Source organism: Oncorhynchus masou, chromosome 23 (assembly GCF_036934945.1).
Source record: "Oncorhynchus masou masou isolate Uvic2021 chromosome 23, UVic_Omas_1.1, whole genome shotgun sequence".
NCBI classification, from domain to species: Eukaryota; Metazoa; Chordata; class Actinopteri; order Salmoniformes; family Salmonidae; genus Oncorhynchus; species Oncorhynchus masou.
In genome coordinates this window covers 30,827,245-30,841,371 of record NC_088234.1, presented here as the reverse complement: position 1 = coordinate 30,841,371, position 14,127 = coordinate 30,827,245, and the positions used below count along the sequence as shown (strand labels likewise).

General features: G+C 44.4%; 1 protein-coding gene across 5 annotated transcripts in view; it reads left to right on the top strand.

Annotated features, from left to right (window-relative positions):
• LOC135510736 (VPS10 domain-containing receptor SorCS2-like) overlaps nucleotides 1–14,127 on the top strand; it is a 326,373-nt gene that overhangs the window by 295,643 nt on the left and 16,603 nt on the right. For all 5 annotated transcript variants that reach the window (XM_064931905.1, XM_064931904.1, XM_064931902.1 and 2 more), the window contains exons 14-18: nucleotides 1,300–1,407; nucleotides 11,192–11,312; nucleotides 11,413–11,546; nucleotides 12,075–12,203; nucleotides 12,414–12,585. In XM_064931905.1, coding sequence (XP_064787977.1) covers nucleotides 1,300–1,407; nucleotides 11,192–11,312; nucleotides 11,413–11,546; nucleotides 12,075–12,203; nucleotides 12,414–12,585 — 664 coding nt within the window. The remainder of the gene's footprint in view (nucleotides 1–1,299; nucleotides 1,408–11,191; nucleotides 11,313–11,412; nucleotides 11,547–12,074; nucleotides 12,204–12,413; nucleotides 12,586–14,127) is intronic.

Genomic DNA, 14,127 nt, shown 5'->3' with positions numbered 1-14,127 from the left:
GTTAGAGAGGGAGAGAGAGGCAGAGTGATTGAGGGGGGGGGCGTGGGAGAAGGAGATCGAGAAAGCAAAACTTAGACGCACAACAACAAACCGTTCCCCCTAGCTAATTCTCTCTGTATACAGCATTGGGATGTCTTCCTGCCTCTGATTCTCTCTGTATATATTGTCTAATCCCTGTCTCTCTAGAGTCTCTCTGGTTTTACTGCTGGCTTGTTAGCACGTCCATCTGCATGCCCTGCAGGCATAGGTCTGCTACTCAAATCCCACAGTGATTCCTTTCCAACACATAACCCCACTTACGTACGTAACCCTGTTGATCCCGGGAGCCATATGCCACAGGGGGTTACATTGAGTTAGAAGGTAGCTATCCGTACCCCCGGTCCTCTCATTTCAAAGTCCTTCCTTCAAGTTAACAGCAGCCCGTGGGTCTGGTGGCGCGTTTGAAGACAGACCCACGGGGAAACCATCTTGGCAATGACGTGCGGTCTAGATGTTGACTCGAACAGGTCCTTTAAATCAGGTGGCGGTTCAGTCCCGGTTGGAGGCGATCCTGTCTCTCACGACATGTGTGTCATGACGGCATTACACCCTCCTAGACACAAGCCGTACTAATATGCAGGGTCTCCTCCCCCCCTGCCTCTTTCCAAGATGGCCAGTCTAGGAGAGTCTGTAGAACTCTGCAGTTTTATAAATGGCAGCTTCCACCCGCGTCACGGGCACGGACTACACCTCATGCTCAGATGCCTGCGCCGATCTGGGCCTACCGTCACTTCGCACTCGCAGGGAAAGTCTTTCGAGATCCTTCGCAAAAGATCACTTGTAAAAATCCGATCCCTGGCTACTGGCATATGCTCCCTCCCCAGCGATCGTCTGTGAGCCCCACACTGAACCCGCTCCTCAGCGATACTGGAACGGATCCACCGCAGTGCCATCCCAGCCACGGTTCGCCTACTGAACAGTTCACAATGATCACGATTTTTTGGGGGGGTTGTTGCCCGTATCTGTCGTTTATTGTGTTTTAGTTTGCGTTGACATTATATAGAATATATATATATATACATATATAGAAACTCGTAATACACAATTCAGCATGTTGCTGCCGTCTGTACAACGTTCCGCTGGGGGGGGGGGACTGCAAAAACAAAACGTTATCTCTCTCGCTCTCTCTAGTTAGGAGGAGTATTACCAATAAGAAATCTCATGTGAATGCCTCTTCCAAGATGGCCGCCTGTTGAAAAGAGCCCATAGACTTCCATAGAACTGTTGTAATTGTGTCTATGTTTTTTTTTCTCTCCTTAGGTTCAGTATCGATGAGGGAAGGACGTGGATCATCCACAACTTCACCAGCACCTCGGTTTTCGTCGATGGACTTCTGAGCGAACCGGGAGATGAGACCCTGGTCATGACGTAAGTGTACCATGGAATCTTCCAGAAATCCTCAATCAAGCTGTACATTTTGGGAAGGGAATGATGAGCTTTGTTGTATGGTAATAGGTCCTATTTCACGGGAACCTCTACTTCAAAGCTCTTGCCATTGGTTCAATACAACTCTCTCGATTTAGTAGCAAGTCATTGATTGGTTTCTTAACACTATTACTTCAACACTAAGGGATCTGATTGGCTGGAGCCTATTATTCAGATGAGACGGCCAGGCAATGATTCCCCCAGGAGAGTGAGAATTGATCCTGCAGTCTCAGTGACACCTCATGCTGCTTACCTCACAGTTCTACCCTGCTCTCCTGGCTCCTCTGCTCTCCAATAAGGGGCTTAGGAAGGAATATGGAGCAGCTGCCTCTCCAGCAGGGTTTTCTCATCTCCCCAATGTACTCTCCATTAGTTAAGGACACGGCCATTTCCCCTGTGATTTTCTGCTGCACTTCCTCTTAAGGGATTGATTAGCCTAGTGTTTTCTTCTGTACTTCTCACCTTTTACGTTGCTCTCTACCTCGCTCTCTCTCTCCCTCTCTCTCTCTCTCTCTCTCTCTCTCCTCTCTCTCTCTCTCTCTCTCTCTCTCTCTCTCTCTCTCTGTCTCTCTCTCTGTCTCTCTGTCTCTCGCTCTGTCTCTCTCTTTCTCTCTCTCCACCTCTCTCTCTCTCTCTTTCTCTCTCTCCACCTCTCTCTCTCTCTCCCTCTCTCTCTGCATTTCTCTCCCTCTCTCCCTTAATCTAATCATCTTCAGTGAATTAGATGGAGTAAGTGTAGAGGCACATCAATTCAGAGTTTTTGGCCCCAGTGGGGAGATAAGACCTGGGTTTCATTTTAGTAGAAATGCAGGGAGGGGAGGGGGGTGTCGTGAGAGGACAGAATCATGAGCCAACAGGACAACAATTTTCTCCTGCGCCGAGTTGCGGCCATGAGTCTGATTTGGGTCGTCGCGGAAGACCGACACACACAGACAAGCACACACGCACACACACCCCACACACATAGGCACACACACACACACGCCATCTGCCTCCTGTGAGATACGGCGAGGAGTGAGACGAGTAGGGGACATCTGATGGCCAACCACGATTGCCCTGGTGTATTTTGCAGCCCTGGCTTCAATGTTTTTGATGGGGGAGGACTCTCGTCTCGTCTTTGAACAGTGACTTACTGTAGCACCAAGGACAGGCTGGAAGGGGGAGAGGCCTTTCCACATACTAATGACAAGAGCCTTGGGAGGTCAAAACTGTGACTGGACACATTATTTTAAAGGACTTGCAACATATGTGATTCACATGTTTGAGGAAGAGAGAGAAAAGGGAGAGAGAGAAAGAAAGAGAGAAAGAAAGAAAGAAAGAGAAAAGAACGAGATAAAGAAAGAAAGAGAGAAAGAAAGAACGAGATAAAGAAAGAGATAAAGAAAGAAAGAGAAAGAAAGAAAGAAAAATATTGTTAGAGCAATAAGGAGCAGAACGTGACATCAAATCGAGCTTTATTTATTCACATTTCAGACATGGAATGCAATGCAATTTGCTATACAGGAAGAAAAGGAATGAATAGCAATGGAAATAAAAACTGAAATATTTCTCTACACAACAGACATGAGATAAACAACAAAAGGATGACACACTGAGCAACTAAAAAGCACCCTGAGGAAAAACAAAGCTAAAAATATGTGTTTTAAGATCTCTTCTAAATATGTCCACAGTTTGGCCCCCTCAGGTTCTCCGGCAGGTTATTTCAGAGGCTGGGTTGATAATAACTAAACGCTGCCTCTCCATGCCTCTTGGTCTTCATCTTTGGGGATAGTTAAAAGGCCGGTGGCCCTGAGGGACCTACTGGGTACATAACTTAACAGCAGATCTGACAGATATTGGGGTGCAAAACTGTGGATTGATTTAAAAAACCAACAGAATAATGTAAAACTCACAGGCAGCCAGTGCAGAGACCTTTAAACTGGTGTAATGTGTGCTCTTCATCTGGTCTGTGTCAGTACCCGCGCTGCAGCGTTCTGTGTGTTTTGCAAGTGACCAATGGGTTTCTTGGGTAGACCAGACAGGAGAGCATTACAGTAGTCAAGCCTGCTTGTAATAAAAGCATGGAATGAGTCTCTCGGTATCAGCCTGAGAGAGAAACGTCGGCATCTGAAGAACATTCAAAGGCAATGTTCCTCAGGTGGTATAAAACTATTTTGGTCACATTCCCACTGTGCGATATGAAATGCGATATAAAATACGAAATACGAAATACGAATTTCTTCAGAATCTAAAGTAAGTTTTTTACTTTGTGTTTTGTCTTTATTGCCCTTGAATTAAAATGTGCGGCTAGATTTTCTCTGTGTGCTTTGGTTCCAACAATAAGTACCTCGGTCTTGATTTAGTTCCAACTATTTAAATCACTAATACAGTCTAATAATTTATCCGTGGAGCTAAAATCCTCTGGTGACACAGAAATGTAAAGTTGTGTATCGTCTACGTAGCAGTGAAAATCAATGCTGTACTACCTGATAACGCTGCCAAGGGGTAAAATAAACTATATAAACTGAACAGTACCGGACCCAAAATCAAAACCTAAGCGCCACATAAGATATGTATTTTCCCTGAGTTATGTTCACCAAGGGTGACAAAAAACTCTTCACCGGTTAAATAGGTCCAAAACCAATTTAGAACTGGACCAGAGAGGCCAATCCACCTCTCCAGTCTGTCCAGAAGGACATCATGGTTGTCCAGATGTTTGGCATCTCTGTTGGCTCTAAGATTATTTACCACGTTAAGGCTGTCTCTGTGCTGTGTGGTGGACACGAAAACCAGATTGGATTTTCTTTTTTTAAATACAGCTGTCACTTGAACACCAATTTCTCCAGAATTTTTCTTAAGAATGGAAGGTTGGGAGATTTGGCCAAAAAATTGCTAAGATCTGAAGAATTGAGATGACTTTTCTTCAAAAGGGATTTTAACTTAGCAGTTTTTCGTGCAATGGGAAAAGTGAGTGATTAAGAATTGCTTGTAATTCTTCAGATATGCAATTAAAAACTGTTTTGAAGAAGCATGTCGGTGTCAACCAGGGAAAATAAATCCATAGTGCCTTCGCGTGGTCGGCTAGGGCACATATCATCAAACCTCTCATCAGGTCTTGCCTGACTGATACCCAGCTTAATGTGGGTTATCTTACCTCTGAAATATGCTGCAAACTCGTCGTATTTAGATGTGGAGGAAAGTTCACATAGGTTTGCAGGGGTAGGATTTATCAGGCCATCAATGGTCGAGGAGAGCACTCTCGAAGGATTCTGATGAACAGTGATCAAGATCAAATGAGCTCGTCTGGCATTTCTAATGGCCTTGTTATATATGCCAAGACCTGCAACTTTGACTTCCTCCAATTCCACTCTGCCATTCTGCAATTAGTCTTTAATTGATTAGTTTCCTCACTCTTCCAATGGGCTCTCTGTTTGGATGTGGCCCTTTTCAACCTTACTTGAGCTATGGCATCAATGGGTGCCCTTCATTTGCAATTAAAGTTATGAACTAAACCCTCACACGAGGATGGCAGAATAGGTGGTGGAGTATCGTTCATGCACTCAATAAAATCTCTGTCAACTTCAGATTTGAAATAGCGTTTCTTAATCATGTGTTCAGTATTACCCTGTTCTACGGGCAACAAGGTAGCAAAAAAATCCCACAGTGGTGATCAGATAAAACAGCGTCAACAATAGAGGATATGTCAATAGAAAGCCCCTCGGTAATAAACTGGTCCAGAGTATGGGTTATGGGTGGACCCAGTAGAAAGCCCCTTGGTAATAACCAGGTCCAGAGTATGGGTTATGGGTGGACCCAGTAGAAAGCCCCTCGGTAATAACCAGGTCCAGTGTATGGGTTATGGGTGGACCCAGTAGAAAGCCCCTCGGTAATAACCAGGTCCAGAGTATGGGTTATGGGTGGACCCAGTAGAAAGCCCCTCGGTAATAACCAGGTCCAGAGTATGGGTTATGGGTGGGAAAGCCCTCGGTAATAACCAGGTCCAGAGTAAGACCCCCCTCGGTAATAACCAGGTCCAGAGTATGGGTTATGGGTGGACCCAGTAGAAAGTAGAAAGTCCCCCTTGGTAATAACCAGGTCCAGAGTATGGGTTATGGGTGGACCCAGTAGAAAGCCCCTTGGTAATAACCAGGTCCAGAGTATGGGTTATGGGTGGACCCAGTAGAAAGCCCCTTGGTAATAACCAGGTCCAGAGTATGGGTTATGGGTGGACCCAGTAGAAAGCCCCTTGGTAATAACCAGGTCCAGAGTATGGGTTATGGGTGGACCCATTAGAAAGCCCCTTGGTAATAACCAGGTCCAGAGTATGGGTTATGGGTGGACCCAGTAGAAAGCCCCTTGGTAATACAGGGTTATGCAGGGTTATGGCCAGCACTGGTGGGTAACATTTAAACAGTATAGCATGATGCTCAAAAGAGCCAAAGTCGCCAAACAAAATGTCCTTACATCTGAAAGCCTTAGTAAAAATAGAGGCTGTCCCCCCCACCCCTTTCCCCTTTTCAGATCGAGGATGAAAACTTGTAATCTGGGAGGAGGCTTCAATAAGAGCGGCAGTACAGTCTGATGACAGCCATGTTTCAGTGAGAAACATGCAATCAACTTTGAGCTCAGTAATGAGGTCATTCACGAGAAAGGTTTTACTTGTGATTGCTCTAACATTTAAAAGAGTCATATTCAATAGAAATATAATCATGGATAAAGAGAGATTGGGAGTGAGAGAGGGGGATAAAACAACAGCATCTGTGATCAAGATATGAGTTCACAGTTGCAGCCTATTGAATGGGGGGAATTGTTACATACGTAACGGAACAGATGTCGGGCTGCTGACATGTTTTCCCATCAATCTGTTCCCAAAAGAACATGCTCTCACTGACAGTCTAAGAAAAATAAGTGCTCAAATTGGTACATTTTAATACATAAGTGAAAAAAATGTACTTCCTCATTTTTTTTTCATAATGTTATATCGCCATCTAGTGGACATATACAATAACGCATATCATACAATAATCTTATGAATGCTTTTGAGTCCCTTAAAGAGACCATTTAGTACAATCTTTTGTGCAGGGGAGTCAATGGCTTTTTAGGCCATCATAATAGAAGGGATGTCTGTGTTTTTGATGTACAAAGTATGGACTATAGAAAGGTCCAGAAGCACTCAAGTGGATCCCTGCTCATTAGGGATGTGTTGATAAGTTGAGAGCACAGACATGTCACGACACTACTGTCCGACTGCTCTGTTCCCAAAAGAGGGGATTGGTTCAACCATGTCACATGACCAGGAACCAGAGGATATGGTTCAGGTGTCACACCTCATGGAATAGGAGTTGGAGCTCGATGGCTACGTTTAGACATGCATCCAAATTCTGCTTTTTTTTAAACTAATTTTTCTTTTGATCAATCAGATCAGTTCTGAAAAAGATCAGACGTGAAAATGTCTGATGTGATTGGTCAAAAATACTTAAATGAGTGGAATTTTTTTTTAGAATTGGGTTGCCTGTCTAAACACAGCCTATGAGGATAAATGTGGAAATGGTTGGATGTGGAAGGGTGGGCAGACGGATGAGTGCAGTACAGACAGGGCAGACAGTCAGACCGACCGAGGGTGGTGCGGACGGCCCAGCGAATCACTGGGGGTGAAGCTCCCAGTCATCCAGGAAGCACTTGTCAGGAGTGTCTGAGACTCCAACCACCCGAGACATGGAGAACCTCTGCTCTCAATGCTCCCATCCAGGCAGATGGTACCGGTGCATCAAGGCTTAGACCAACAGACTCCTGAACAACTTCAACCCCTTGGCCATAAGACTGTTAAATGGCTAACAACTACTTCTCCCCTCACACCTACGCTATGATTATTGATTTGATTTATTACTACCACTACGCTGCTGTTCATTGATTATTGATTGCCAATACAATTAGTACTGATCTATTTTATCGTGCTGCTAGTCATTAATTCTCCTCTTTACATGTATACAGTATATTATCACGAATATATAACGATAAGTACTTATATGTTCCTGCTTCCACTCACTTACCAGCCATGTTTACATGTAAACTTTTTCAGGACCCTGTCTTTCAAAGACAATTCGTAAAAATCCAAATAACTTCACAGGTCTTCATTGTAAAGAGTTTAAACACTGTTTCCCATGCTTGTTCAATGTTCAATGAACTATAAACAATTAATGAACATGCACCTGTGGAATGGTCATTAAGACACTAACCGCTTACAGACGGTAGGCAATTAAGATCACAGTTATGAAAACGTAGGACACTAAAGAGGCCTTTCTACTGCCTCTGCTCATCTGCGTGAATGTGCATTAGTCTGGCTGCAAGGAGGCATGAGGACTGCAGATGTGGCCAGGGCAATAAATTGCAATGTCCGTACTGTGAGACGCCTAAGACAGCGCTACAGGGAGACAGGACAACACCTGCACAGAATCGGTACATCCAAAAATCACACCTGCGGGACAGGTACAGGATGGCAACTACTTCCCGAGTTACACCAGGAACACACAATCCCTCCATCAGTGCTCAGACTGTCCGCAATAGGCTGAGAGATGCTGGACTGAGGGCTTGTTGTAAGGCAGGTCGTCACCAGACATCACCGGCAACAACATCGCCTATGGGCACAAACCCACCGTCGCTGGAACAGACAGGACTGGAAAAAGGTGCTCTTCACTGAGAAGTCGCGGTTTTGTCTCACCAGGGCTGATGGTCAGAAATGCGTTTATTGTTGAAGGAATGAGCGTTATACCAAGGTCTGTACTCTGGAATGGGATGGATTTGGAGGTGGAGGGTCTGTCATGGTCTGGGGCGATGTGTCACAGCATCAGTGGACTGAGCTTGTTGTCATTTCAGGCAATCTCAATGCTGTGCGTTACAGGGAAGACATCCTCCTCCCTCATGTAGTACCCTTCCTGCAAGCTCATCCAGACATGACCCTCCAGCATGACAATGCCACCAGCCATACTGCTCGTTCTGTGCATGATTTCCTGCAAGACAGGAATATCAGTGTTCTGCCATGGTCAGCGAAGAGTCCAGATCTCAATCCCATTGAGCACGTCTGGGACCTGTTTGATCGGAGGGTGAGGGCTAGGGCCATTCCCCCCAGAAATTTCTGGGAACTTGCAGGTGCCTTGGTGGAAGAGTTGGGTAACAATCTCACGGCAAGTACTGGCAAATCTGGTGCAGTCCATGAGGAGGACATGCACTGCAGTACTTAATGCAGCTGGTGGCCACACCAGATACTGACTGTTACTTTTGATTTTGACCCCCCCCCCCTTTGTTCAGGGACACATGTTTCGAGTTCTGTAAGTCACAGGTGTGTGGAACCTGTTCAGTTTATGTTTTAGTTGTTGAATCTTGTTCATACAAATATTTACATGTTAAGTTTGCTGAAAATAAACGCAGTTGACAGTGAGAGGACATTTCTTTTTTTGTTGAGTTTATATCCACCTATCACGCTTACACTGACACTCTTGCACACTCACTCATGCACACTAACACCTACACTTACTGTACATGCACACACCGACCCACCACTCATGCTGCTGCCACATTGTTTACTATTATTATTATTATTTATTCTGCTACCAGTCACTTTCTCCTAAACCCGCCTATGTACATATCGACCTCAAATACTTTAGTATCCCTGCACACTATATTAGCACTGGCATGAGGTATTAGTACTGATCCTGTATATAGCTTCCTATCTTATTTATAATTTCTCATGAGAACAGGACTGAAAACATGAGAAATTAGAAATAAGATAGGAAGCTATATACAGGATCAGTGTAGGCCAGGTCATCTGAATAAATCACAAGACAGTGTCACCGCCAAAGCACCCCCACACCATAACACCTCATCCTCCATGCTTTACGGTGGGAAATACACATGCAAAGATCATCCGTTCACCCACAAAAATCTCCAATTTGGACTACAGACCAAAGGACAAATTTCCACTGGTCTAATGTCCATTGCTCGTGTTTCTTGGCCCAAGCACGTCTCTTCTTATTGGTGCCCTTTAGTAGTGGTTTCTTTGTGTAACAATGCATGCTGACAGTCATGAAGCAAGTTCAGGGAGTGAATACATTGAATTAATAAATGAACAAGACAAACACAAACAGCGCACTGACATGAAACATCAACAATGACGACTGGAGAAGAAACCAAAGGGAGGGACATGTAAAGGGCAGGTAATCAAGGAGGTGATGGAGTCCAGGTGAGTGTCATTATGCGCGTAATGCTGGTGAGTGGTTGCGCCCTAACAAGCAGCCTGGTGACCTAGAGGGAGCACACGTGACAGTACCCCATCCCCGATGTGCGGCACTAGCCGCAGGACGCTGACCAATATGACGATCCCGGGGACCAGGAGTGGACCGGTCACCTCTGCTAAGGCGCGAGAACCTGTTGATCCGGCTGAGGTGTGGGAGCATGACGACCTTGAGTGCCAGAGAGAGAGAGAGCATATGTGACAGTACACCCTCCCCGGCACGTTCAGCTCCAGCCGCAGGATGCCAACCACAGGGACTATCCTGGGGATCCAGAGCGGACCGGTCGCCTCCGCAGAAACCTGACGAACCAGCTGAGGGGTGACAGCCTGATGTGTTGGCTGAGACCTCCTGGCTGCCTCGGTTGAGGCACGGGAACCTGTTCACCCAGCTTAGGCATGGAAGCGTAATGAACCCGTTGAGGTATGGGAGCCTACAAACCGGCTGAGGCTTCCCAGGTAGCTCCTCTCCAAACACCGGACCCAACATCACCCCCAACACACACAAAAAAACACTTCCTGATGCTTCCCTTTGTTGAGTCGTCATTCTGTAACGATGTACGTCGAGAGTCAGGAAGGACGTTCAGGGAGTGAATACATTTAATTAATAAATGAACAAAACAAGAAACACAAACAGCGCACCGACATGAAACAGCAACAATGACGCCTTGGGAAGAAACCAAAGGGTGGGACATATAAAGGGCAGGTAATCAAGGAGGTGATGGTATACGCCCTAACGAGCAGCCAGGTGACCTAGAGGCCCGGAGAGGGAGCACACGTGACACTTTGCAGCAATTGAGGGCCGGATTCCCACAGTCTCCTCTGAACAGTTGATGTTGACATGTGTCTGTTTCTTGAACTCTGTGAAGCATTTATTTGGGCTGCAATTTCTGAGGCTGGTAACTCTAATGAACTTGTCCTCTGCAGCAGGGGTAACTATGGGTCTTCCTTTCCTGTGGCAGTCCGAATGAGAGACAGTTTCATCATAGCGCTTGATGGTTTTTGCGACTACACTTGAAGAAACTTTCAAAGTTCTTGAAATGTTCCGTATTGACTGACCTTTATGTCTTAAAGTAATGATGGACTGGTGTTTCTCTTTGCTTATTATTGTGCAAAGCTGTCGTCAAGGCAAAGGGTGGCTATTTGAAGAATATCAAATATAAATAGATTTAGATTTGTTTAACACTTTTTTGGTAACTACATGATTCCATACAGTATGTGTTATTTCATAGTTCTGATGTCTTCACTATTATTCTACAATGTGGAAAATAGTAAAAATAAAGAAAAACCCTTGAATGATTAGTTGTGTCCAAACTTTTGACTGGTACTGTATATATATTTATATTTATTTATATATCATTATTATTTATATTTTTTGTTATACTATTTTGATATTGAATACTGCACTTCACTGTGCATGTGAAAATATAAATGTATCTCTCTCCCTCTTATATCTCTCTGCAGGGTGTTTGGTCACATCAGTTACCGGTCAGACTGGGAGCTTGTCAAGGTGGACTTCAGACAGTCATTCCCCAGACAGTGTACTGAGGCCGACTACGACTCCTGGAAACTCACTGACCTGAAGGTACCCAACACACACACACACATTCCCATGTCTTTGAAAATATCTTGCATTCATCCTACACTTTTACAATCAGCTAATGTATACTTTTGGCCTGCATCAGGGAGAGAAGTGCATCATGGGTCAGGAGAGGAGTTTTAGGAAGAGGAAGGACACCGCATTCTGCATCAAGGGGAAGAGCTACACCTCCGCTCTCACTACCAAGACTTGCCAGTGCTCCGAGAAAGACTTCAACTGGTGAGACACCACAGCAAAACCAGAACACTCTAATGCAATAGAACATACTTCAGATGAAGACTTAATAAATACATGATAAGGGTCACTGTCAGGGTTAGGGTTTGATTCCTTTTGTCTTCAGGAGATGAATTGAAAATCCAGTACAAGCATTTTCAATGAGGATCCTCTTTAATTTACAACACTGTTCTTGATAAGATGATAAGAATGACATTGACCCTAAAGCTTGATTGATTCACAACAAACAGAATCAATCAATGCTGTGTGTCGACCTAGGCGATTGATATTGATCCTATTATGTGAAGCCTGTTGGCGTCTTTGTTGTTGGTGTCTATCGATCATTGAGGTCATGAATTGTATTTGCTCTTTGGCCTTTGTCTGCACCCTAGATGGAGCTTACCCTTAGGCACTGTTCTAGGATATTTCCCCCTCTTCCAATCCTAACCTTAACCATTAGTGGGAGAAACACAAGAAAATATCGTAGATCAGTGCCTCGGGGGGTAACGTTCTCCTCTTTCTCTGTGTGTTTAGTGACTATGGGTTTGAGCGTGCCCAGAGCCTGAAGACCGAGGGAGATAGATGCTTTGCTGACTTCTGGCACGACCCAGACTCGCCACCTGACGACTGCCATCTGGGACATGACTTCGAGTCCAGCACAGGGTGAGGGTTAATAGAATGCACAAAACACAAACACACATATACACAAACACAAACACGCACATGCTGCCTCTCACCACTCTCCCATCTCATTAAAAAAGGCATCATTATTCTTTTAGTACTCCAGTCTCTATGCCTTACCTTAAACTACACCTGCGCCATCACAAGTCCCCCTGTTTTCTGACATTGGTACGGCCCTGTGCTGTGTTGCAGGTACAGGAAGGTTGTGTCCAACATGTGTGAGGGGGGAGTGAACAAGCAGCAGAGCGCCAAGCAGCACACCTGTCCTCTGCTGCCTCCCAGAGGCCTCCAGCTGGGTATAAAGGGGCAGATACTGGCTGTGGCGCCTGGTGATGACATCACCTTCATCGTCCACCAGGAACAGGTACGGATGACTTAAGTCAGAGTTTAGAGCAGCGTAGGGAGTCTCAAAAAACTATGGGGGTGCGGTAGTTGTGTGTGGCTGTTCAGAGTAAATGTGTGTGTTTTTGTGTCTTTGCCTGTGTGATTGTGATAATAGCTAGCTAAGAAATAACCCCTGTTTTCCCGAATGCAAGTTCAAGACGACTCACGTACGACTCCTATGAGACAGAAGTTATAACTGCAACCTACCAAATACACTTGTTGAAATAGAGTAGTGTCAAACTCATTCCATAGAGGGCCTAATGTCAGCAAGGGGGGTTATACTACAAAGCAAGCTAGTCCTACTCAGGTTTTTCTAAAGCTCGCCAGCTTCAGTTAGCTCCACATTCCAGCTCCGGATTCAATCCAAACTACAAGGGTGAATATTGCTTGTCCGCCTCCCGCTAACTCTATCAGGCTTGTAACTGCGCTTGCATGTCGCACGAGGGTAGTCAATCGCCAAACTCTTCATTGAGACAATGCTGAAACATCAATCCATGCACAAGTCAGTGCCATTTTTTTGTTGTATTTGTGCTGAAATCAAAATGAAAGAAAAAGTTATCTTGCAAATTCATCAGGATATTGTGTGAAATAGACTTTTTGTGCCGTCTTTATTTTATTACTTTGGAGTAAAAAAGTAGTAATACTGACCACATTACACATTTGGTAATGACAAATGCATTTCAAACCTCACACACAGCCAAACTTTTTTTATGACTTAATTAAATGTTTTTTTTTGATAGGTGTGGGAAAAAAAGGTGCATTAAGACGTCTTAGGGCTAGGCCCCTTTTTTCTCCACTTCCTGTCTGAATGACGTGCCCAAAGTAAACTGCCTGTAGCTCAGGCCCCGAAGCCAGGATATGCATAGAATTGGTACCATTGGAAAGAAAACACTTTGAAGTTTGTAGAAATGTTAAAATAATATAGGATAATATAACACAATAGATATGGTAGGAGAAAAACCAACCAGAATCTTTTCTTTTTGAGAGAGAGAGACCATCCTCTTAGAAATGCAAGAGTAAGGTCATATTGACAATTTGCTCTCTGGATTGCTCTTCCACTGTGTGTCATCAGTCTATGTTCAAAGTTTCAGGCCTGTAACTTCCAAAAAGAATAAGAAATATCAGTTTTAGCAGAAGGACACAGTCTTGGAAATCCGTGTTGGCGCGCGCCACGGAGACATTACGCACCTGCTAAAATCGGTTTCTTATTGAACATACTTCTTTCCGTAATAAATATTATAGTTTGGTTACATTTTCAAATCAAATCAAATGTATTTGTCACAATCACATGGTTAGCAGATGTTAATGCGAGTGTAGCGAAATGCTTGTGCTTCTAGTTCCGATAATGCAGTAATAACCAACGAGTAATCTAACCTAACAATTCCATAACTACTACCTTATACACACAAGTGTAAAGGGATAAGAATATGTACATAAAGATATATGAATGAGTGATGGTACAGAACGGCATAGGCAAGATGCAGTAGATGGTATCGAGTACAGTATATACATGTGAGATGAG